At 39.1% G+C, this 26,539-nt stretch overlaps 1 protein-coding gene across 3 annotated transcripts in view; it reads left to right on the forward strand.

The window, feature by feature from the left end:
* The first annotated feature begins 957 nt into the window (after positions 1–957).
* FAM83B (family with sequence similarity 83 member B) overlaps positions 958–26,539 on the forward strand; it is a 51,354-nt gene continuing 25,772 nt past the window's right edge. For 2 of the 3 annotated variants that reach the window (XR_007375354.1, XM_048937019.1), the window contains exons 1-2: positions 1,143–1,453; positions 5,591–6,094. Coding sequence is in view for 2 of the 3 variants with exons in the window: in XM_048937019.1 (XP_048792976.1) it covers positions 5,651–6,094 (444 nt within the window). In the remaining variant the exon portion in view is untranslated. Of the gene's footprint in view, positions 1,022–1,142; positions 1,454–5,590; positions 6,095–26,539 lie in introns of those variants that run through there. The other variant, XM_048937020.1, reaches the window with a different exon arrangement.

Here is a 26,539-nt window from a genome sequence, read left to right on the forward strand (position 1 = left end):
AAGAAGACTCAGTTAATACTTGTACATTTCATGTAATGAAAGTCTAATCAATTCAGTCGAGGTCAAAAGTCCTTTGGAGATCATGTGCCCACCTTCTTACCCTTCATATTAACTTCAGAAAATAGTCAGCGCTTTTAGAAATTTATATGACTCCACCTCTTTACGGACAAGTTTCCACAGATATATCTTCTCCTTCCTGACCACACATTTTCCATGGGATAAAAAGGGCTTAATCTAAAACAAAGGTAAATTCTTTTTACAGGTGTGTGAAGGATTAAATCATTTAATCGAGGTTATTCTATATCAGTAAGCATCAGTCCACAAACATGCTGACACCAGCTATTTTTGCTTGTGCATTCCACTACCTGAATTCACAATGCAGCAGAACATACTGCTTAGTGGCTACCAGACACAAACTTTCATATATGTATGTTGTTGAGTAGACATTGTATATTTTCACTTTGGTATATGTACATGCATCCATATATGTATGTGCACTGCTGTGTAGACAGTATATATTTTCACTTTTTTTTTCTTTCTTAGAGACAAGTCCAAAAGGTGCAGTAGAGCTGTGTTTACCTTCAGAAACTGGACATACCTTGCACTTAGTACAGGACAGTGAAGGGTGGAGGTCTGCATCCAAAGCCAGACGAGGTGAACTGTTATTGATAAGATGTAATTCTTACTGTGACACCACTCATGAAAAAGCTGTTATGTCTCATAGGGGTAAAGTCTATCAGCAGTTTCCTATCTGTTGTCTTTAACTGACTAAACCTGGTGTTGTTCTGTAGGCAGGTCGGACAGCCGCCTCAGCGCCCTGGCTGCGGGAGGGCCCAGCGGGCACACCGTGTGCACTGCCGTTTCTTTAACTGAAGACATCACCAGATGAAGGGCATTTTAAAGAAATTAAACTATGAAAGGCTTAAGCCTACATGATCTAACTCGGTGCAGACAGATATCGCTCCCTTGCCGAGTCTTTCTCCCTGCAGTTAAGCTGGAAACCGTGACTCGCGGCTGACGGGTGCGTTTCTCCCCAGCTCAGGGCGCAGTGTCAGCGTTATCTCTCACCTCCCCCCGCCCCAGGGGCCACCCCCGCCCGCAGGCCCGTCCGGCAGGCAGCGCAGAGCAAGGCAAGGCAGGGCAGGGCCGGGCCGGGTCGGGGGCCCCGCCGCGCCCCTGGGAAGGCGCTGCCCTGCGCTCTGCGCGAGGGAGGGCCGGGCTTCCCCAGTTCAGACAAGTTCTCGCCCCGCTTCTGCGGCGGGTTTTGGTGCGACACCGTCCTGACATGTTGTAACTGGTTTCCACACCCACCGCGCCTGAGAGCGACGGGAAGTACCTGCGGGGAGCCCTGCGCCGTCCTGACTCGCCGCGGCCGCGATCGCAGGAGCTGGGTCTCCCGCCGGGCCGGGAAGAGCCGGGAAGAGGCGAAGTCCCCCCGCGGGGCAGCGGCGCAGTAAGTGGCTCTCCGTCCGCCTCCCGCCGGGGCCGCTCGCCCCCCTCGGCCCGGCCGGTACGGGGCACCGGGCGGGGGCGGGCGGCCCTCGGGAAGGGCTCCCCCCGGTGGCGGGGCCGGGGCGGCGCTGAGGGGCGCTGAGGTGCCGCCGAGCCCCGGCGGGCGCTGCTGCCCGCCCCGAGGTGGCCGTAGGTGCCACACGTGCGGTGCCCCGAGGCTGGGGCGTGGCCGAGCACGTGGCGGTGCCCGCGGATGGTTCTTTTGCCTGAAAAGTGAATTCCAGCCTCAAAAGTGGAGGGATGGGAACGCTTGCGGTGTTGTTTCTGTGTTTGTTTCTGTTGTTTGTTTTTGCTTGGATTCGGTGCAAGCGACGGTACGGTTGCCTGTTACCGCCTGGCGTTAGTAAATAGCGAGTGCCGTCGGTACGGTTCCTTAATGCCGCGTTTGGTGGAGGACGGGTGCAGAACATCCAGTCGTCCCCAGGGCAGCAAGGTTCCTAGAACCCCAGAGACCACACGCAAAGGGGCTGGGACAAGAAATGTCCCTCTTGCAAGGTATAGAGATGGAAACTTTGCGTGGAAGCTGGCCAGGTGGCTGGGGAAGGGGCTGAGGACGTCCCTATTGAGAGCACCATGGCCAGGGCCTTTCCGTGGACCAGCCGTGAGAGCCTGAGGTCGGGGCTGCCCCACAGAGTTACTGAATGGGAAATGTTTGAAATCCTATGAAAAATAACTAGGCAGGGAAGTTTCTTGTCCTCAGCTCTAGCCTAGAAGGCTGTACTTTTGGAGCCACCCCAGAATACTGTGTCGTTTTCTGCAGAGGGAATTTCTCATATATTGTTTTTGTGGAAGCTGGGATACTCTCCGTATCTTCCCATAAAAACACACGCTTGGTTTTCTTTCAGCTTTTCTTCTTGCTGGACTCAAGGTGGGTGATAGACAGGACTAGAAGTTAAGCTTCTTTCTCAGGGTATAAACAACACCTCTCCTGGTAGCATTTGTGGTCATGAGTCTTACAAAGCATAGGTGACATCTGCAAAGATGGGAGGGTGGCTGTTGTCAGGGTCCTGGAAGCCTCCAGAGAAGGGCCTCATTCAGCACAACTTTGCTGATAGAATTGTTTGCTCAAGGAGGATAAATCATGAGGAATCAAGTTGATTTTGCAAAAGTTAGGTATGGTTGAAAACTACATCAAAGCTTTCCTTTAGAGTTTTGCTTAAACCTCAATCTCTCATTCAATAAAGATATTGATTTCATAGATATATTTTCTACAAAATAACTTCTTGCCTTCTGAGGAGGAAAATCCCTGCTTCAAGACTTCTTGTCAAATACACCTGACATTATAATTTTAATTTGAGAGTTTTCTTCTGTTTCTTCTCACGAATGCATCACATGCTGGTGTCCTTACTTCAAAAAAGTGGAACTAGAATTATTTCACTTGTCTCACCTCCTCTGTGATTTATTTCCATGCTGACAGATTTAACATCTACTTCTTAAAGAAATATATGCAGCTTTAAACTTCTTTTATAAACAGCACTTGTAAATCAAAGATCAGTGTCAAATATGCTCCCTGTAAAATAGCTATTCCTGTTTGGAAGGTGTTGAGTGTAAGTTACTGTATTTGGTCCATGCAACAATTAATGGTCACAAATGCACACGCATGCAATCATTTCTGCATTATATATATGTAGATGTGCTCATAACATTAAATATTTTATATTGCACAACTCCACATACTAAATATAGTCCTGTTCCCTAGTGCTGTTGTCAAAGGAGAGAGAAGAAGAGAAAGGGATTTAACCAAAGTTTTGAAATAAATGCTTGAATGTCTTTCTCAACAACATATATTGGCATCCAGTGACAAAACTACTAGGAGAATATCCATTCTAAAACAATAATGATTTCAAAAATATCTTTCAATTGCCTTAGTAAAAAAAAAAAAAAGATTAATCCTTTAATGTCATACTAAGACTGACTGTTTTCTAGCACTGTTTGGAGTGGTCCTTGTTCTGGAAGGTCCTATGAGAGGAGTATGTGAGGTGGTCAGTAAAGTTGCATCCATTACTATTGAGATTCTTCAGAACAACTCAGCCTAGTAGCTGTGCACTTTGTACTCTTGGTAGTTTTTCATTCTTTGCCTAAAACTTCTTGAAAAGCTGTTCCACATGATTGCTTTTTATGGTACACCAATTTGAAGTTTTTATTTTTGCAATATTTTCAGAGTTTGACCTTTGAAATAGTCTGTTTTGTCTGTGCTGCATGCTTGGTTGATCTGCCACACTACGCCACAGTCTGTCATCTGCATCTGGACAGCGTATGTGTGGAAATGGTATTGTTTCCATTTTATAAAGTCATATTTTTGCTTGCAAATGCAGTGTAGAATGAAGCCCTGAATATCTGCCATAGGAATACATATAATTCTTGATCAGAGGAAAGCTATCAGATCCCTTTTACTTGCTGCTTTCCTGTTCACCATAAAGAGCTTCTCTGGAAGCTGTAAGAAACACCCCTTTCCCCCAGGCTCGAAAGCAATCCTATCTGGGAAGATCTATCCTGCTATTTGGCTGGGAGACAGGATTCAAATGGGATTATTTCTTATGACATGCTGGTGCCAGCCTCAGATCTGGATTATTCTTTCTTTGTCTTTTTTTAACCTTAGATTTCCCAAGATCCTCAGAAATCTTGGTTTAATTGAACATTTCATTGTACTTCAGAGTACCAATAAGGCATGGAAATTTTGATTTCCATTCCTAGGTTAATGCAGCAAACTTAAGTTTCCTTTCAAGAAGATTTAAACCATTCCCAGCGGACAATAGAAACATTGTTAGCAAAAATATCTGAAAGGACTTGATATGAACAGAGAATTTTCTTTATATGTCAGTAAATGAAACTCTGTATGACTCTTCCTATTATATTGCCATACTAATAATTAGGCTTACAAGGTAACCTAGCGTTAAGTTGCAAACAATACTTTGTATGTGCTTATCATAATTATTCTGGCTTCACTAGCTGTTCTTTCCTACTTCTGTTGTCTTTCTCCTAAGCTCCACATGATGCAAGGCCTGTGTCCTAGCCCTGAGAAATGAGGCACCACTACCATACATCATCATCTTTCTATTTCACATGGCTGGTGATGCCATTCCTGTGACATTATTTTTTTTTTCTGGGTTTTCTGTCTGGTGCAGAAAATCATGCAGTGTAGGTTCTAGGCGAGTTGCAGGAATTCCTTAGAGTTGCACAGGCATGAGGGAAGGAATCTTGGTCAATTGTCCTCTGTCAGCCTTAAATCCAAAACTGACACAGCAGGAACCCAGCCTTTCAATCCTTGTTCAATGAAATAAAAAAGATGGTAAGAATGAATTTTTATACCATCAGCAATAAAGAGCTTACTTATTCTTACTTATTATTAATGTTTTGGGAAAAAAAAAAAAAAAAAAAAAAAAAAAAAAAAAAGGTGAGATTAAAGCAGCCGCTCCTTTTGGCACAAGGAATGAGCAGGGTGGAAACTAGACATCAGATTGCTGAATCAGAGTTTGATCCCAGATGTGGGAGGGGACATCTTTCTGGAGTTCCTCATAAGTCACTGAAATGAGGTAGGCTGTACCTGCTTAGGAGCAACAAATGGATTAGATCAGCATGGGAGAACAAACAGATAAGAAGTAGGAGCTGAATTACTGTAATTTCAAAGAAGCCAGAGAAAAGGTATGTGTTGCATCAAAAATTAGGAAATAATTGTTTTCTGAAGTGTTTCTCTCAACACTACTCTGTCAGTTGTTATTATAAAGAGACTTTTGAAACACTGCTTACAGTAGTGTACTGGAGTATACTTTGTGTATGTGTTACTGGTGCAGATCTTCAGTGTTCTGCTGTCTTTTAAATAGAAGACTTTCACCAAATCATTTCACATGCTTCGTATTGCCTTAAGTGGAAGAGGCTCCTTAAGTAGCTTCCTAATAGTCATTTGGGAATATTCATCTCTGAGCATTTTCAGAACTCTTTGATGTTCTTAGAAGGTGTGAGAAAAAGGTGTCAGCAATATTATCAGAAAAGTATTTTGCATAATGTCTGTGCGTGTGTCTGACTTAGACTGCTACAACTATTCTGATTGTTGTCTTACTTTACTTTCCTCTCCTTCCAGGTATATTTCACCAACTCACAAATGGAAGTATAAGAGACTTTGTACAAAATATATGTGAAAATGGAAACCTCATCTTTGCTATCATCCCTACATGATGAATGCAGATCAGACAACTTTATTGAGCCTCATTACAAGGAATGGTACCGAGTAGCTATTGATGCTCTAATTGAAGGAGGTTTAGAAGCCTACAAAGAATTTCTTTCGAAAGAGAGATGTTCAGAGTTCCTTGCAGATGAGGAAATTGATTATATTTTGAACAATGTTCATAAACTTCCCCAAAACACAGTTTATTCCTCTAACAATGCCATTGATGACACCTCTTCCTCGGGAACCTACTGGCCTATTGAATCAGATGTGGAAGCTCCAAATCTTGACTTAGGTTGGCCCTACCTGATGCCTGGAATTTCTGGTGGCACAAATATTGATCTGCTTTTTCATCCCCCACGAGCACAGCCTTACACCATAAAGGAAACTATTCGGAAGATGATACGAGATGCAAGAAAGGTAAACATGAAAAATACTGGGGAAAAAAAAAGTATCAATTATCTAGTTGGTGTTTTATCAGGAGCTTTTTTCCTCCCTTGGCAAGAAAAAAATTATCTGGCTGCTTACAATTTAACCTCATTTACAAGGGATCAGGGATTAGTTGAAGGAATTAATGAAGCATTATGACTATTCTACTGTATTGCTGACCATTAATCCATGAGAAATTTTTGGTTATCAGCATACCATTGCTTTGACCTCACTTGAATATGCCTCAAATGACACAGATCTATCCAACTTCAGGGTATAATCCTAAGGTTTCTGTCCTTCATCAGTTGGGAACATATTCAATGGGAACATGCATCAGTTTGGCATGCTATCCTGTTGTTAGAAAAAAATAACATCTGTATGTACATTGTACTCATGCACCTTATGATTCTCAGCTTTTGTGATTTTGTGATTTTGCATGCCCATTATCACCATGAAAGTTAATTGGGAAGGTATCAGAGAGTATTAAGAGTATTACTTCTCCGAATGTACTTGTCTCTGCTTAGGGACTTTTGCATCTTGAGTTTCCTAAGACTCACATTGAGAAGATGGTGCTGTGTATGTACAATGCATGTGCCTCTTGCTTCCTAGCATTATGTTTAACAAAAATAAAAATAAAAAGTAGATCTATAATTAAGCTGTTGAGGTGGACTCTGGGCCATGTTACCTCCTGAAACAGATGTTTCAGAAGCATTCCTAGCAAGTATACCATGCCCTCCTTTCTTCCCCATGGAAAAGGTTTATTTTTGCTCTGTGAGGGCTTTAAATCTGTAGGACATCCAAGTCAAGTACCTCTGTAAACACTATTGTGACTTAAATATGCATGTAAGTGGGTGCAATAGAAGTGAATTGAAAAGGGTGTGTGGAAGGGAAGGATGTCTTTTTATGAGGTCTCTCTATTTAGATAAAGCATATAATTTGTTGCTACAATAGACTTATCACTAGACCATTTGTCATGCAATTTACAGCCTTGAATTATCGTCTGTTCTCAACACAAGGAAGAGAATTCTTTTGTTTTTTTCCCCCTTTGTCCCTTTTAAATTGACAGTTGTTGTTTTCTTCTCCTGGATGCAGTAGGACTTGGCTTGGTTGGCATACTTTGATCTTTTTCAACTGCTGCTCCAGAGCTACTAATGTATCTACTGAAAGGTAAAGAAGGAAAACAGAGTTAAGTCTGTTGCCAAGGCCAGCTCAGATTTGTGAGATCCCGAAACATCATGAGGAAATACTGTTTCCAGTCCTTTTCCACTTCTGCTTAGCTATTTTGTTTATATGCCATCCAGGCCCTCTCCAATGACTCTCAAGAGCTGTCTAGTTAAATGTCTTTTTAGGGAGTATGTCTACTCTGAATTTGGCTTGGCAGAAAAGTAAGTGTGATTCTTACCTCTTTTTGAAAAGGAAGTTTATTCTATATTACATTAGATCTCTCATAAGGCTGTGTCATTCTCATGTTACAAAGAGGATATGATGTATGTGTCACTGCCAAATGAGACAGCTGAAAGGCTTGTGTAGTTGATCAGTACAACCTCAGGAGCAGCAATCATAACACTGTTGACACAGCGATCGATACAGGTTGGTTACTTTAGGAAGCAGCAGTTAAATCTAAAAGATAGAGGGTTGTTCAGCCTCTTCTGTGATATGTGTGGAAAAGTTTAAAGGATTTCTAAGTGAGATAAAGTAAGGTATTTAAAGCATGCCTACAGCAGGCAAACACTTTGTAAACAGGCTAACCCACTTCTCCTAAGCCATGTATAAAAATAGAGTTATATTAAACAGAGTTCTGTGTTACGTAGTAGTGGAGACATGTTGTCATATGATAATTTTCAAAGGAAGTAAAAAATGTCACACATGAGAAAAGAAACCTGTACAGAATAAAAAGGTTGTTCAGCAAATCACATTAAACCAATACAGCTCTAAGCAAATTTGATGGGCATTTCAGCATTTTCCCAATTTCAGTGGGAAAATAAACAGACTGTTAAGATGAGAGTATTCATACCACCAAAACTTTATGCACCACACCTGTGTACCTGAGTTCAGGCATTGATTTCCCTGGACTACCTGAACACTCAGTACAGTGAGAAACCAACTCCTACATGGACAAGTCAGAGAATGCTTCTGCAGTGATCCACCCAATAAAGAAAACTATTCAACATATTTGTATGTATTTACTAGCCCAAGAATTCATAACTGAGACTAAACTAGTTGAAACGTGCACTCTTTTGAATATTTGGAGATATATAAGGATAAGATGACATTATTAGTGGACTTACTCTTGACCTCTTTCATGCTTGATGCATTACAGTGTCACTCCTTAAAATGATTATTACTTATGTTAATTCTGACCTTAAGAAGACATGTTGTAAACAACGTTAGGCAACTTGCTTGCTGACAGCAATTTTTTCCTGACTAAAGAGGAAAACCATATGTAAGGCTATGCTACACTGTACTAAAAACTGACTGTGAAATAGTGTCGTAAGAAAATCTTGTCACATGCTTCTTAGATGTATGATCTGTAGAAAAATTATGCACATCATCTTCATGCTAAATTCAGTCAATATAACAATGGAGTCTCATATCAATGGACTGCATACTTGTTATATATGTTTCTGAACAAAGATTAGAATTTGTTGTACAGAAGATGACATTACATCACAGTCTACAGTACTTCTGTAGGATAGCTATGCTGTCAGAGCGAGGTTAGCAGAATGCCTCAGGTCAAACCGACTTGCCAACAAAGTGGGTTTACTGTTAGTGTAACTAGACCTCATCTTCAAATGATACAGCTTGCCAACCCTGCTCCTCTGTTGACATAACTGATGTTCATGCAAGGAGGCTGTTTGGCAGGACTATGTCAGTTCACGGACCATGAATCTTTTTCAGATGTTGATGTAACCGTGTGGGGAAGAAAGCGCTGCGAGGTCTGTCTGACCTTAATGGCGGACTTTGCAAACAAGCTGGTAGCCTTATTCCTTGTGTTTTGGAAGGTTGTGCCTTTAATCACTGGTAGGTTTCTAGCTTCTCGGAAGCTTGAGGTGTTCGTACAGCCTGACTCATCCCAGCTGAGCTGTCTGAACCACAACTGATAATGTTTAGCAGTTTTTCCTGACAAGATTATTCATCTGAGAAATGGTATCAAGATGATTACTTATCTTTGTCAATCTTCCTCCTCTTAATATAAAGTAACACAGAGATTTCAATAATGAAGTGTTCTTCCCCTGTATGACTTTTCATGAGCTGCCTCAAAATATAAGCTGTGAAGCTTGCACATGGGTTTTACAAACATCTTGTTCTGTTTTCTCAAGCATGATTGACAGGGCAAGGGAACAGGGAAAGGGCAGGACATAGCAGCAAAGGGTCCTTCTGGATGCATGTTTTTCTTTCACTTCGTTAACTGGATTCCCCTTTCCACCACTGAAACATTCCTACATACCATAGAGAGAATGCATAGTTCTGAGTCTTTTAGATTGATATCCAAATAAGGATCAGCTCTTCCTGGAGAGAATTCAAACCTGTTTTTGTTAAGAATCATGTTGTTTAGACAACCCAAGGATTACTGCTTTGCAACACAAGCCAGAAAACACTGAAAGACTTCCTTGAAATACTTTTGGGATTCCTGATGGAATGTATTAAGTTGCAGGCTATCCAGTTAATATGCCACACTTTGCACTGATTTATTTTATTCAAATAACATAGCATCTTCAACCTGGATTCATAAAATCAGCGATAATCGTAAGACTTTTTAAAAAGTTATTTCTTAAGAAGATTGAGATCGAGATGGTTAATGTATGATTATTTTGGAAAATTGAAGAGAGGCAAGTGTTTCTACTGAAATTGGGTTTTTTCATGTTTACAAAACTTGAAGCTATGAGAAAGAATTAATTTATAGTGTAAAAGGGTGTAACCTGTTATTAAGTCTTGCTGGACCACCTGTATGTAGGCCTTTAGTAAGTTACAGAGGACTTTTTTGAGTTCTTGTGAGAGAACTATTGTATGAAGTCTAAGTATCATTTCTGTCTTGTCTTGCAGAGTCCTGGCCTAAGTCAAGTAAATAAAAACAGTTGGCTCTTTTTACATCTGTGGAAAAAGGAAATTAATTTCTTCTGATTTCTTTTTTTCCCCAGTTTGTTTGATTTGTTTTCATACTTTAAGGCATGAGCAAGAGGATGTGCATAACAGAAAAAAATGATCATATGGTATTGATCTCCTTGTTTGGATATCTGCATAGATACAGAAATAATGATCTAGTACTAGCTGTATACAAATATGAGAGAAAACCAGGCTCTTTATGTGCTTATATGAAGAGTGATGCCTCCATGCAGAAAGAAATTTGTAGAATATGGGTGTGGAAGACTGTTAAGCAATCATTTTTACTCTCAACAATACTCTTTGCCAACTATTTTAAATATAATTTGAACAGAGATTGGAACAATGATAGTGAATTATGCTTGCAGCAGTGCTTATCTTAGCTCATTAACTACAGCAGTCCAAGTAGATGAGAGAGAGGGGCTACAATTTATTGTTTATAAACTGAAAAAGTTACTGAATCCCAGGAGAAAGGTTGGTAAATGAAATAGTCATCCCACTGAAAAAAAAAAAAATTATGCTATTTCTAGAGTCCCTGATAAACGATGGATATATTTTTTAAGTTCTCAGTTGAAGATGTCTGAACAAAATTTTCCTTGCTAAGATATGCTACTAAACAAGGACTTCAGCAGGTGTTTTAGTACCAGCTACATTTAAAAAGTGCATTCATCATCTGCTTCTGCCCACCTTTGGGTTCCTGGTATTTGCAGACCAGCATGGCAGTCATGCGTATATTTTCCAGGTGAAACATGATGTTAGCCTTTTGTAGATTCATTAGAGAGAATAAGGTTGTGTCCCAGTTTTTCTAATCACATAGGGGACAAGCAACACACTGGACGAGGATGTGTTGTTTGTGCTCGTACTGTATGATTTGGTGTTTGTTCTTTGTTATCTGCTCACAGTGAGTAATCGTGTCAGGTATTCACCAGACTGAATTTGCCTTTGGATTCCTCGTCCTTGTTTATTTACCTGCCCCCCTCGCCCCCTGCCTTGACATTGTTTGCGTGAGCATAGTCATACAAGTGATGATAAATACAAAGAGAAGAGGCATCAATAGGACACTCTTTGAAGTGGCCACTCAGATTTTGTAAGAGAGGAGTAGAAGGACTTAATGATCAAATTGTACTTAAAACTGAAGTGTGTGGAAATGCTAGTTTAACTGCTAACAGGAAATCATCTTAATTTGACTTGAATTTTTAACACATGGGAGAACTTTTATAACTTCTGGAGAAGAGGTTTTGAGATGTGAAAGTTTAGGAGGGCAGGGATGTAAAAGAGCACAAGCAAACACCAGAAGCCTAGGACTTCTGTTAAGTGCATTTCTTCTATACCATTTCTCTATACATTATATTCACTCACAGGATCTAAAACTGAAGAGCAAGCAAAGGCTAGGATTAGCATGAGGAAAAATAGTGTAATCAGTTGAGAAGTTTTTGCTCACAGGGTTTCCATCAGGTCAAAGGTTTGCAGGTCTGTTCACCAGTATTTGATGCTTGTGTTTTATCTGAAAAGAGGCAGTGAACTGATTGATAGGCATTGCCTTTTTGTGTCACAGCTGTGCTAATGCATTATCAAAATACTGCACATCTACGATGGATTTAAAAATGGAATAAAGAAAAGTAAAGATCAGACCTTACAGATAGCTGTATTTATTAATGTCTGCCTAGTATATGAGAAGTGCATACATATGTTTTGTGGCAATATTTTTCATTAAAACATTTTCTCTTATTGACATAAATTTTGTCAGTCAAAACAAGAAAGTGCTATTAAAAAGTCATTTATACTTCTTGTGCATTCTGTAAAGTGTTCTTTAGGCATATTCAGGAGTACCTTTGTACTACAACATGCTGAATAGATTATAAGTAAAGATCTGCTATAAATACAAGACTGTTGACATAAAGTGATATTGCTCAGGCAAAATGGTGCTTCTAGGTGCCAGTCCAGTGTATTTGGGGTTTGTTTCTCTCTTTTTCTTCTTTTCAAAAGAAAAACAATAATGTTGAAGCCATTTTTGTTCTTCTGAATTCCTATCCTCACAGATCCTAGTAGATCTGTCTGGGTTTTCACAAGTTTTTCAGCCAGGGAAGAATCTTGCCTGAAGATCTACAGGCTTAATCATTTCACGTTCAGTATTGCCATCGGCCTTTTTTGATCTTTTAGTATAGTGTTTTATCTCAAAGAACTTTCCAACATTGCCAATGCTGCTCTGAGGAATGAAGAACACATTTTGGGCAATTTTAATCTTTAAATTCATTTGTCATGTATCAGAATTTGGAAACGCAAATACTCTACTACTTATTCAGGTAGCATTTCAAAGGAGCATTACCCTGCTGTAGGAGTGTTCACGTAGTATAATAGAAACTACATGGAATGTGGAGATCTGCTGATGTGGAGGAAAACACTCCTGAAGCACAAAAACCTGCTAGCTGCTGTCAGAATTTCCCATTCTTCTGTTCAGGAATGGGGGTGAACGCCACTGAGTTATTTGTATTTAGTTTCTTAATACAAGTGTGTACTTCACTTGCAGTTATTTCAGAACAGCTTGCTTGTAGCTGTGTTATTTTCCCCATGGAGTAGTACAAGGCACTGTAATAATCGAACTACGCTTTAGAATTCACCTCTCCAAAACAAGTGCAGACTTTTTCAATGATATCAGTGTGATCACGATTTTCCCTTTAGCCTTCTGTTAAGTTACATCTGTGTTTCCTAATGAACAGGTGATATTCTGTACAACCAAAATTAAAGTCCACATTTTCAGCATGCTTGGGACCTCAGAAGGCGTTTGTATTTGGAAATCCTATCCTGATTGACCTTACCTAGAGAGGAGAGAAGTGAGGGCTGTCATAACAATCACATGCTGTAACTAGGGTTTTGCTCGTTACTTTATAGGAGTTCCTACTGCCATCCATAAAATGACTCACCTCAGTACAGCTGTTCAAAATAAATAGTTGCAAGGTCTGGCTACAGCTTGCTTGATAAACAAAGTTAACAAATTTATTGTACGTTAGTAAGCCTGTTGAATTTACAGTAGTGTTATTTATGCATGTAGCTATCTCTGTTTCTCTTACCTTTGCCATCTTTTTCCCATTTGTTGTGTGTTTGTTTTCTTAAGCTGTAAACATTACTGTGTTTTGCCTTAAGTCTGTATCCTGTACAGCTGACTGGTATCTTAGTGTTCCTGATTGGCAGAAATGTCGCTGCCACAGTAGATTCAGAATTTATATGCTCTTCTTTATCCTCAGCCATCAAAGAATATGACCAAAGTATTTGCAGTTTTGTAGATGAGAATATCAAGCCACAAAGGCATTGAATTTCAAAAGAGTAGAAAAAAGAGACAATTATAAATCAAAAGCCAAAGTGTAATATACATTAGCAAACAGAGCAGGTAGGGGTTAGATAACAAATTTGTTATTTTCTCATCTCTGTAGGTTTACTTGATAAAAAATCATGATTATGCATTTAGTGTTATAGATATGAGAACTAATGTCTGAGGAACAGCAGTACTGTTCCAGACATGTTTGCATTAGTATATGACAGTAGCTTTGTACTGCTTACTTTTCAAAAATGTATTTAGAAGCATAAAGGTCTTCCTTATCTTGAGATAAAGAGGGTGTTTCTTCAAGACACACATGGGCTGTTCTCATGCTTTAGGTAAGAGCAGATTGGCTTAACTAGTTACGTCTCAGTCCGAAGCACTTGCTGGAAGATGTAAGGCCTAAGAAAACTAGAACTAATCCCTCAAGCCCAGGCTCTGGTGTGACCCTTGCCCTCACAGCCAGGCATGTAGGCACAGAGCTGCCTCCAGAAAGCTTTGGTGGGGTGCCTTTTATCCAGGGCTTTTTGCTAACTGCAGCACCAGATCTCCTCAGGCCTTTCTGCTTCTGCAAGCACTCTGCTGTGAGAGATGAAGCCCCGATAAGGTAATGTGAGAAGTTCTGTGCTGTATCTCTCAGAGATGAAAAGAGAACTTTGATATCTGCTTCATCCACTAGCAGTCGGGCTAGAACAGTAGCACAGGGCTGTGTGTTCAGGTGGCCAAACGGGTGTGCCTTCTGTTCAAACAGCAGGTGTAACATCTCTGCCTCATTTTCATGCTGTTTCCTGGAGCTGCAGGCACTCTTTCCCAAGCAGGCTGCACTTCAGCTCAATAGGCTTCCTTTATGGGTTAAGCACTAGGTAAGCACTAGACATCACCTTTTAATTCAGGTGAATCTGAGTGGCATCCGCCTGCAGAAGGCATTGCAGTCAGTGTTTTCATACTAAGCTTTTGATGCTCAGTATGGCAGACTTAAACATAGGGATAAGGTGGTATAACCCGCAGAGAGAAAAGCAGGTTCCTGCTGATCCTCTGTGGGACCTTCTCAAGAAGTAGGAGCAGAGCTACCTGTCTGCACATTGCAGACACTATGCACAGACTTTTTTAAGCCATGCAGAATTCACTGCTAGAGGACAGCATCTCCTGATGAGAACCATTGGGGACAGCAGTATCTGCGTTAGCAGAACCAATGTCACTCAAGTGCCAGGGACAGACTGCCAGTCACCAGACCTGGGGCTGCAGCCAGCAGCTTAGAGAACAATAATATCTGGGGCTGTTCACTTTTCTGATAGTTCCTTTTCACTGACTAATGGTAGATAGCACACGAACCCAGTGATTGACTGAAATGTCACTGTCAAGGCTGTGCGATTTTTTGGTTTTTGTTTTTTAGTTTTTCATAATATGCAGTATATGTGACTACACAGTGACTCTTTGATAGAGGTCAGTAACCTGTCATTGCTGGAGATAGGTCTAAAAATATCAACCATTCAGTGGATCCCGCTCTTCCATATGTGCTAAAACAAATATACAGAAGGCTGCTTTAAAATGTAACAAAAGCTCTATTTTGCTCTGAGGAAATACTTTCAAAATAAGAAAAATAAGCATAGAAATGAAGTTGGGAATTATGACTGATACATCTGTTTGCTTATTTATTTGCAATCACTTTGTTTCATCTCCTACGGCTGTATGATCGCATTATGTGAATGACTAGAATTAAATAATGCCAAATAGTTATTTTTCTGGTGATATCACTATCTATTTTGTTCATGAATTTCAAGCTTATTGAATTATGACGACAGTCACTTGAGCTGGAAGTCATATTAGTGAGATGATTTGATTTCTTATGCACCATTTAAATTTAATGATGGAGGTGCACTCCTGGTCTGAAGTGCTGCAGTACAGTGCTGCAGTCTCTTGATGTAGGAACTCTGTCTTGATTAGGGGCTTGTTCCACTCAGTCATGTATTGGTCAGGCATGACTCCATAGGAATCAGTATCAAATAGATGGAAATAAGGCATGCATCATGCATGCAGGGGCATTTGCACTGGACATTGGGAATAGTTTCTTCATGAAGAGGGTGGTCACACCGTAGAAAGGGCTGCTGAGGGAAGTGATTCCATATCCCTGGAGGTTTTTGAGAGTATGGATATAGGAGTGAGAATCATGGCTTAGGGAAAGGACTCAGTAAGTCAGGCTAATGGTAGGACTTGATGATCTCAAAGGTCTTTTCAAACCCAAGAGATTCTCTGATTCTGTGGTTTTTTGTATGGTGTCTGTAATGTGCAGACATTTCTGCTCTCGTTCCTGAAGTGCACGTAGTACAGGGTCTCATCCGTTCCATCATCTTCAGTCTTCCCTGATGTATGAAATGCCACTATGACATTGCAAGTATGATAATGCTTTCAAATTGCTAGTCAGATCACTTTGTTGTATTGACAAGTTTTTGATAGCTCATTTTCATTCATAGGTCTAAAAGATTAGAGTGGATATAGCCTGGATAGGGCCATCTTACTCATCCTCTGTTTTATTTTGCAGTAATCTGAAATTTTAAATGTTGTTTTCTAATTTTACTGGAGCAAGGGTGAAATTTAGAGATCTGGCTTGATCAGAAACTACAATAGACTCATTACAAAAACATTTTATTATATGATTATATGATTTGATTATATGTACAATTTGTCTCATTTTTCAGACAAGTTGAAAAAAGCTTTACAGGCATTTCTTCTCGAAGCAAAATTAGATCCCTAATCCTGAAAGGTTTAAAATACTTTAATTTATGAACACGAGATGTTCCATTAACTTAATGAGCACATGTGATTGCAGAATTGACACCTATGGATCTAAATGTTAGAATCTGTTATAGATATTATATGAAAATATTATTAAGATTTTTAAGAAATTATTAAGATTATAAGAAAATATGATTAAGAATCATATTTTAAGTATTTGAATTATCCATTTCTATTAAATAGTGCCACAGTAAACTTGTAATACAAAATGAACGTATATCTTTAGTTGATTTCATTCACGGATCAACTAAAAAGATTTGTGCATCTCTAAGTTGCTGTGCTTTAACCCGGCCGGCAGCTGAGCACTGCACAGCCACTCACCCTCTTCCCCCAGTGGGTGGGAGACAGAGTTGGGAAAATGCTAGAACTTGTGGGTTGAGGTAAAGACAGTATAGTGGAGGAGGAAATAATGGGAAAATAATAGTATGTATTTACAAAACAAGTGATGCACAGTGTGATTGCTCACCACCCATTGACCGATGCCCAGCCTGTTCCTAGGTGGCAGCAGCCACCCCAGCCAACTCCTCCCTCAGTTTTATTGTTCGGCATGATGCCACACAGTTTGGGACATACCTTTGGCCAGCTGACATCAGCTATCCCTATTCTGTTCTCTTTCAGCATCTTGTGCACCCTCAGCTCCCCAGTGGCAGAGCAGTATCAGGAGCTGAAATGTCCTTGGCTCTGTGCAGTTCTGCTCTGCAACAACTAACACATTGGTGTGCTATCAACATTGTTTTCATCCTAAATCCAAAACACAGCACAATGACAACAGCTAGGAAGAAAATTAACTCTAATTGGGACATAAGTAAACTGCTTTCCTTTTTAAAAACTGTAAATAATAACTGAATTGAACATATGAATATCTGAAATCCAAACAAGGCACTGAAGGTGGAAGATTTTTCCATCTCCAAATGCTATCTCATCACTCAGTTCTTCTTTACTGTTTGAAGCACACGTGGAACAGATTCCACAAAGTCTATCCCAAAGGAGTGGATGCACATGTGAATGTTGTAGAAGATAAAAATACCGTTTCAGAGAACAAGACAAATTTCTCACATTTATGCAGAAAGAGCAAGCATTGGTTGTGCCTATATAGGCAAAAATCATTTTTTCTCTAATTTACTTTGACTTGCCTGAACTGAAATTATTGAGTTCTCTGCTAACAAACCTGAAGAGTTTGTTCTTGGGATGGAGGCTTTGTTATTTTCTGCCACATGGCACATGCTTGCTTTACTTATACACAAGGAAAATTCCATAGATTCCATAGAGAAGTTTCTCAATGTGTACTCTGAGGCTTTTGAAATTATTGCAAAATATGTATTAAAAACTTACATACTTTTTCATGCATGCTGGCATGCAAGCAAACAAAATGAAAGAAAAAACAGTGAGATCTGATCATCTGGAATTTAGCTATTGTGATAGAACTGTCTAAAATAGTTTATAGGTTTGGGCTTTTTAAAATGTTTTGTATTCTTAAATATTTAGAAAAACAACACCTTGACAAATATTTTAATGGACAATTATGACACTGCTCATATTAACAGTGTGTACGTAGATATATTGGTTCTGAATTTTGTTATTGTGGTTTCAAAAATCTCTGGGATCACAATTTCATTATCTGCTAAATTTCAGAGAGAGACATTGCTTATATTATCTGAGGAGGTGGCTAGCTACATTCATGATATAAAATAGTCCTCTGAGATGAAAGCCAAAAGCAAAAGCATTTCAGTTTAATATATTATTATTCACTACTTCATAATACAGCTGTGTCGAAGGTAGTAGACTATACATATAACAAAAATACAGATGTTTGGAAAAGGAAAGCTCTAATTTCTGACATTTGTAGTAATAGCATTTAATTACAAAAATTGAAGTTACCAATCTTAGTCGTGTATCTCAAACATGAATTAGGTGATGATATTTGACAGACCATAACTGTAATTGTTTTTAAAAGAACATGAAGAACTAAGTATTTAAAGATTTTATTTCTTTACTTCTAGCAAAGTACATTGACTGAAATGTTCCAGCAGCATAATTTTATAACATTACATGATAGGAAATTACTGTACTGAATGAGAAATGAAAATTTGTGATTTAATTCCAAATGCAGAAAACTCCTTGTCTTGTTTTAAAGACATTCAGAAGCAATAACAACATTCTATAACATTCTATTCATTTCATTTAACTGTTGTTCACACATTGAGGTTCCAGTTTTAAAAAAAAAAACAAAATGGAACTTATAAAAACTGCTTATTTTCACATTGTTTGTATAGGATCCATAGAATTTAACATATGCAGAAAGAAATGGATTGAGGTGTAAGCAGAATTTTTCCTTGCTCAACAGACTGGGTTTTGGCAGGCTTGTTGAGGAGTCTTAACTGCATATGAGTAGGTAACAAAGTTTAGTTTTTACAGTGGTGAGTTACAGTAAAAATACACGGAATCATTTTTTTGCTTCATAGTATATATATTTTTCATTAGCTATGAATAAAGTCAACAGCAATTGGAATGTGAATAATGAGCATGGATGTATTCCTGTCTTGTTCCTAAACAGCTTATCTATGGCCCTCGGTGAGATTTTAGTCTGAAACAGTAAAACGAGACAAACTGCTATAAACTGTGTAAACCCAATAGAGGAAATCTGTTTACCTGTAAAACATGGGAAAAAAAGTGATGTTAAATGATCTTCAAACAAAAAGTGTAAACATGTTGCACAGTGTTTATGTCAATGGACATTCACACACACGTTCTGGAATTTCTTTGGAAAGCTGACTATCAGCAGTGGCCTCAGCAAGCAGTGTGCTACAGGAGCTGAAATGTGGAGTGCTTTGAGTGTGACATCGGTGAAAATCCTTTTGTGGTAATTATTAACATATTTAGCTAAATTAATGCATTATGAAAGCTTATGATGGCATGTCACTTAGGACATTTTTAATTAATTTCAAAGTCACAGCCAGTCCTGAAGGTCAGCAGGCTGCTCAGGAAGGGTTTCAATATTAGTATATTATACCATCTCTTTCTCAGATTTGCTAAAAACAACAGAACCAAGAAAATCTCAAATTAAATATTCCCTTTGTTTGTTGCCAAGTGTTCATCAATGATCTTTTGAGGTTCCTTCCAATCGCTGACATTCTGCGGTTCTGATTCTGTGATGTTGTGGAGGATCAGCAGCGTTTGCTGACTTGCTCATTCTCAGGCAGGCTTTTGGGTGCCTTGTGACTGAGATTTGAAGGGTAATGAATGTTTGGCCCTGAATTCAGTTAGGTTTGCTGTGATGCAGAGCCAAATCCCAGTGGCAAGGCTGTAATTTTGAGCTCATTCATGTAGTCACAATCTTCTACATTAGACTGGTCGTGATTCTGATATTTTAATTGTACTGATACTTTTTATATGTGATTCTTATTTACTTTTTGTTCTTAGGCAGCTGTTTGATCTGTATTCTCATGTCCTTTCCATAGGCCACATCATTGCTTTTCTTTTCAGATATAATATCCTAATTGATTTTGTTGGAAGTTACTCTGGAAAATAACTGCATAAGCATACTCCTGTAGTCAATATTTGTGTCCATTAGAATCTCACAGTATGTTACCAGATCTTATCCTATCTCTGCATCCATTTCCAGGCTGCAAAATCCACTGATGTTGATAAGAGTAACAGATTGATGGATTTTGATGCAAGAAGGAATCATTACGATAATGAAATCTGATTGCTTGTATATCACAAGCCTTACAGTATTGCATCTTCAGGGAGCTGATCATAAGAATACATCTGGCTTCAGATCATGTGGTCCTAGCCTCATGGTTAGCATTGGGTATCTAACCCATAACTGCTCAAAGATTGGGTACTATTGGGTACTATTCCTTTTCTCTAAATTATGAAATTTGCTTGGAGAAATCCATTCTGCAAGTCCAGGCCAGCCGTGCCTGAGCTTTGTGTCTGTGCATCTCATCATCTGACATGACAGTGAGCCAGAGGGTAAAGAGGATTGCAAATGCAGGACCAGGAGGCTCAGCTGGGCTCTGCATGGCTGCAGGAACTGCTTTCACAGGGACTGGGATGCTCAACATAGCTATAAATGTATTGGGCTCTGAGGATTTGTATACATGGCATGGTCAAGTACAGAGAGAAGATTCCCAAGATGCTGGGCGGTTCACCTCACCAGAGCTTAGCATTAGCGTGACCAGGCTGCTTCCAGCCCTAAAAGTAATGAGCCAGGGCTGACTCAGATGTCCCTGCACAGAACAGTGGTGTGACACGCATGCACACACCCTGTCCATTTGTGGTTTCCCAGATAAAAGTAGATGTAGTAGTGTTATTCCCACATTTATGAAGCGGTTTGAGCTTTACATGTGAAAAGCTTTCAATACGTACTTAAGTGTTATTGTGAGTAATTTAAGAGGAATTCAAAAAGCTGCTTATTTTTCTGATAGATCTGCTAAGTCTTTTATGACAGAAAGTAGCAGACTTCAATAAGTTTTAATTTTATAGGTAAGTAAGGGATGATTTAGAAGGCTGTAAATATTAAAAGTGTATTCCTATGCTAATATCCTCTGGAACTAGCTAAAATGCTAGAATGCTTTCTTATTCTATGCAAATACCTTTTACATTAAAAAAAATATATTAAAAACATAGGAAGAGTGGCACGCAAATTCCTTTTAGGACACAAACTTCCTATTTATCTTATGGCAAATTATTTAGACTTTTTCGGAAGTTCTCTAATACCACAGAAATTAAACATGTAAGTTCCCATCTATAAATGTTAATATTAGCCCAGAGTGATTTGTAAAGATGTGCATAGTATGGGGCACTCATACTGGGGATAGCAAGCACAGCATTGAGAGCTTAATCTAGAATCCACCTTCTCAAGAGTTTGTAATAGTTTAAATTTGCTTTAACCTTTTCCATGTTTGTTTTTGCCCATGAAGTTGTTTGCTCTTTTCAGCATTCAAGCAGAAATACTTCAGTCTTATCCAAATAAAATGTGGAGGACAGTTCACTCCCCTACTTCTGCACCACATTCTGCCATTCCTTTCTGTCACATTATTCCTTTCTCGTGGATGCCAGACACAAGAAAATAACTCTGTTCTCTGGAAATACGGTTTTTGATTTAGGCTGCATTTCAGCATGTGCTTATTCAGTCAGGTAAACATCAAGAAAATCTTACCTGTCACATGCCTAACACTTGTTCCACTGCACAAACAAACAAACCAAAAACACCAAAAAACCAGCTGTTTTTGCCTCAATTAAGATGATATAAATCATTATCTTTATCACTGATAAAAGTCAAGAATATTTATCAAGTATCAATCATCTACTACTCATGATTGACCAAAATAATGTGCTGCATGAAAGATTCCTGCCTGAAAGCTGTGCCTCAGAGCTATAGTACATGTGGGTGTACCAGCACCTGGCAGCAGCTTCATAACGTGAGAAGGCTCTTTATAGCTGTAAGCATTTTTACATCGGCTAGAATCATAGAATCAAAGAATGATCTGGGTTGAAAAGGACCATAAAGATCATCTAGTTTCAACCCCCTGCTATGTGCAGGATCGCCAACCACCAGACCAGGCTGCCCTGAGCCACATCCAGCCTGGCCTTGAATGCCTCTAGGGATGGGGCATCCACAACCTCCTTTGGCAACCTGTTCCAGTGCATCACCACCTCTATGTGAAAAACTTCCTCCTAATATCTAACCTAAACCTCCCCTGTCTCAGTTTAAAACCATTCCCCTTTGTCCTATCACTATCCACCCTGTTAAACAGTCGTTCCCACTTCTGTTTGTATGCTCCCTTCAAGTACTGGAAGGCCACAGTGAGGTCTCCCCAGAGCGTTCTCTTTTCCAAGCTAACCAATCCCAGTTCCCTCAACCTTTCCTCATAGGAGAGGTGCTCCAGCCCTCTGATCATCTTAGTGGCCCTCCTCTGGAGCCATTCCAAAAGCTCCATGTCCTTCCTGTACTGGGGGCCCCAGGCCTGGATGCAGTGCTGCAGATGAAGCCTCACAAGAGCTGAGTAGAGGGGGACAATTGCCTCCCTCTCCCTGCTGGCCACAAAGAAAGAAGGTGAAAAGCCACCTATTATTACATCAGGAACAAGTGCTGTTTTTTTTCTGTATAATGATGTTTTTATTTTTTATCTAAAGGAAAGAGGCAAACATTTGAATATTTTTTTTGGTCAGTGTAAGGGCACACATACGAACTGTTGTAGAAAATGTGATTTTTAGCAGTGCATATGCAGAGAATGCATAGCAGCCTGGTGCAGAGATCCCTACTGGCATGAATTTGTGAGTTACTCAAGGGAAGCTCTTGAGATCAGAGAGGCACTTCATAAGAAGAAATGTTTATATAAAAGGTACTAGTTTACATCAAAAGGCAGTTACTTTCCAAAGTATTCTTGGCATAAATTTTTCACCTCTCCTCCATCTGGGTATTCCAGGTTCTCATCTTCATCCTTATTTCAACGTAAGTCAAGTAGCACGTTATGCTATTTACCATTCTTAGCACATTTTTCAGTATTTCCGAATTTTCCACCAGAATGTGGCTTAATGTAGGTCTCTGGGTGCTTATTCAGTGGTGTTTCTGTTTTTATTCCCCACAATTAGGAAAATGCTTCTGTTTTTGGTGTCAAAACAAGTGAATTGATTCTTTATCTTCCCTAACTCTCATGTTTACACATAAGCAAAGTATATATCTGCTCAGCACAGGAATGTTTTTGGGCTGCAAACTGGCATAAATATGCAGCTGATCTCTCAAAGAAAGCTGCTGTGGAAAGATCCTGAAGAGCTTGGTTTTCATCACCTACTTCTATATCCCGGTGTCTTCTGCCATGTTTTAGAAAAGACTGCTTTGCCCTAGCAAGAGATCAGCTTTTCTTGCAGATGTTCATCATGCTTCAGGTTAAGATCTCAGATTATTGTTACTCAAAGACATGTGTGAGAAGGGGTATAACTGGCATTGGATGCACATCAGGAGGAGTATTTTTTAGGAAGGGAAATGATCTATAGAATGATGCTGTGATGATGTGTAGAATGGAAGGCTTGTGATAACCTGTTCCTTTTCTAGCCATTAATAATACTGCATTTACTTACAGTAATGGTCACTAATTTGAATGAGTGAAGGGTTCAGCTAATTGCATACTGATAGCTCATTTATTTTAATAACAGTTTTCTGATTCTTATTCATTCACAAATGAGTGCGTCACGTTGTCTTTGTGAGGATGAGAAAAATGAGAAGAGTAGACTGTGAGCAAAAGGTCTTCACACCTCCCATGGCTGAAGCTGCGTCCTGGAAGTAGCCTATGACTCTAATTTAGGAAAATATTGTAAAATACACTGATTAAACTTCTAAAGATTATAAATAAACTTTTACATTTAAATTAACAGACAAGTAGATCTTAAAGATGGAGCATTGTGGCTACCTGATCTGATTGTGCCACAAAGGCCAAAAAATATCTCCTGTGATTTTGCATTACTATGGAACCAAATTGCAAATGATGAATTAATATTTATCCTGTGGCCTCACTGAGGACCTGTATGCATATCAGTGAAAGCTGATGGATATACCAGGAAAGAAAGTCACAAAGATCATTATTAAGCTGTATGGCTTTTCTGACAGAGATTCAAAATTGAGCCCACATTGAGACCAAAATATCAGTTTAAAAGAAGCCTTGCAGAAATAAATAAGAAAGGATTTTCTTTTCTTAACTTGCTTCTGTTAGTTTCTGTTGCAGTTCAGCCACAGTAGGCAGCTTGGCACCACCCAGATTCTTGCTGGGGAAAGAAGGTAAAGGTGTGAGAACTCATGGGTTGAGATAAAGATAGGTTACTGGGGACAGCCATTCTGTGCATGCAGAAGCAAACTAAATGAAGAAATTAATTCATTGCTTCCCTTTTGACAGACGGATGTTCGGCCACTTGCAGGAAAGCAGGGCTCAGCACTCCTAATGCCATTTTCCTTTCTTACCTATTGACTAGAAGCTCCCTCAAATGTCTTATTTTTTTCAGAAGATTTGCCTTTAGACAAGAATCATCATATTTATCTTAAAAACTTTTCAGAGGATTTCAAAATTAAAGTAGTTTTTAAAAATGCAATATTTTAAAGAATGACATTTTTAGTGAAATTATCACTCTTTTAACTAGTGGTCACTTTAATTACAATTCCTCTGTTTTTTCTTTTATTTAATTGCTGTACTTGATCTAGAAATTAAGTTTTGTTTGCTACTTCAGTTCCCATTTACTATCCAGGGTCTACAAGGTTTCTAGAACTGCTTATCTGCTTCACTTGCTTGCTCCATTGGAGGTTTGAGCTTTTTTACTTAAATTGCTTCCCTGCTATTTCAGACATCTTGCTCCAATTGGTAATGTGCATAATATTTAAATTTAACTTTTTTTTTTTTTTTTTCTCCTGAAAAGCTACATATAACTACTTATTAATTAAGTTAATCTTTTCTTATCTTTAGGACATTCTGCTGAAGCTTTCACACTAGCTACAATTATTCTTCCATTTTCATCTGATCTGTAATAAATGGTCAGGCATGCCAGGGTAATGGATTTCACCTGACGATCTCAACACGCTTTGCAGACAATAATTAATTAATTAGTTTCACAAACTGTCTTTAAAATAGGTGAAATTGAGATGTGGTCATTAAGAACATGTTGCACCATTAACTGCAGCTGCTCTATAAGCAGGTGGCACAATGAGTTTCTCCTTGATAGCAGTGAAGGTTCCTAAAGCAAAACAAAGGACTGAGCTCTGCTCAGCAACACCTGTTAAAGAAAATAAATGGTTAAAGTCATCTGACTGGCTGTTTGTTTACCTGGTGCTCCAGTGTAAGAATGTGCCATGCAGGCATATGCAGATGTATATTAGTCTGTAGTGAATGTTGCAAAATGCTGATCTGATGTCACTGTTCTTGCTTTTTTTTAACACAAGTGTTACCACAAGTGCTTGTGCAGGGATAGTAATTTTACTTATAAAGGCATTTTATTGGGTCATGTAGCTGAACTAGAAAAAATTTAAAGATGACTCTGTAGGATATGTGCATAGGGTGAACAGAGAATTTGTCAGTTAACCCCTGAGGAAACTTGTCAATAATCATCCTCTTCTATTTGTTCAGGAGGATCAACGACTTTCCTTCTTACTAGCCCATAGGTGACTGTCACCAGTAAATTTAAGCATTTTTCAACTGTCTGTATTTCTAGTTTTCATTACCATATTATTTCTTGAATGGTGCTTCTTAAACAGAATTTGATCCATGTATGGGGCTTGAAATTAGTGAGAGAAGGGAAGGGAGAGAGAACAAAGGGAAGGAGGGGGGGGCAACAGAAAGTAAGCCATCATAATCTGTAAATTATAACAGTCTTGTTTGCACTTCTGTCACATCAGTGTGAAAATATTTAATGTCCATAAATACTTCCATCCTGTCATAATGTTCTCCTTTTAACATCTGTCCATTAACCAGTTAGCCCTTAAACGTATACCTAAAATGTCTATTACTGACATTTTAATCTAATAGATGCAGTTGAGTGCAAAAGCTGTAATCTTGAAACAGGATGAAATTTGCAATATTTGAAATGGCATTTTCCGACTTACTCTTCCCTAAATCTCAGTAGTCTTTATTTCTATATTCATTGCATGTTGTTTTGGTTTTCTGACCAAAAGTCAGGCCAAACAACTACCTGGGGCATTGAACTGTATTTGAACATTGAGCATGAAAGGCTGTTTCGTTGTTGTGGGATTTCCTTGATATTCAGCTGTATATTAAACACCAGGGAATTCCCTTGCTGAGGTGTAAACTACCCAGACAGTTTCACCAGCAGTTTTCCATAGGAAATCTACCTCTTGGAAGAAGAAGTTTTGAGTTACTGTCAAAAATGCTGATGGATTGTAATGTACCATATTAAACCTATGAAACAAGAGCATCATCTCTAGCCTCTGTTGAGAACTCCTTTTTTCACTTTCATGCTACCTTTGATATGCAGTAAATTAAGGAAGGTTTTCAACCAGAGTTGGTTCTCCTATCAGCTGTGGTTCTGTGGTCATCTAAAAATTCTTGTGAAAGGACTTCCTTTCCAGTTTTATTCCTGTTTTTCTTCCACATTTCTGTTTCACCAGCAGTTTTCCATAGGAAATTTACCTTTTGGAAGGCGAGGTTTTGAGTAACTACGGATGGCTAACCTCCAACAACTAATTATATAATTATGAATTGTTTCTCAGTATTAGGTATAATCAG

This window comes from Lagopus muta, chromosome 2 (assembly GCF_023343835.1).
Source record: "Lagopus muta isolate bLagMut1 chromosome 2, bLagMut1 primary, whole genome shotgun sequence".
In the NCBI taxonomy this organism is placed as follows: Eukaryota; Metazoa; Chordata; class Aves; order Galliformes; family Phasianidae; genus Lagopus; species Lagopus muta.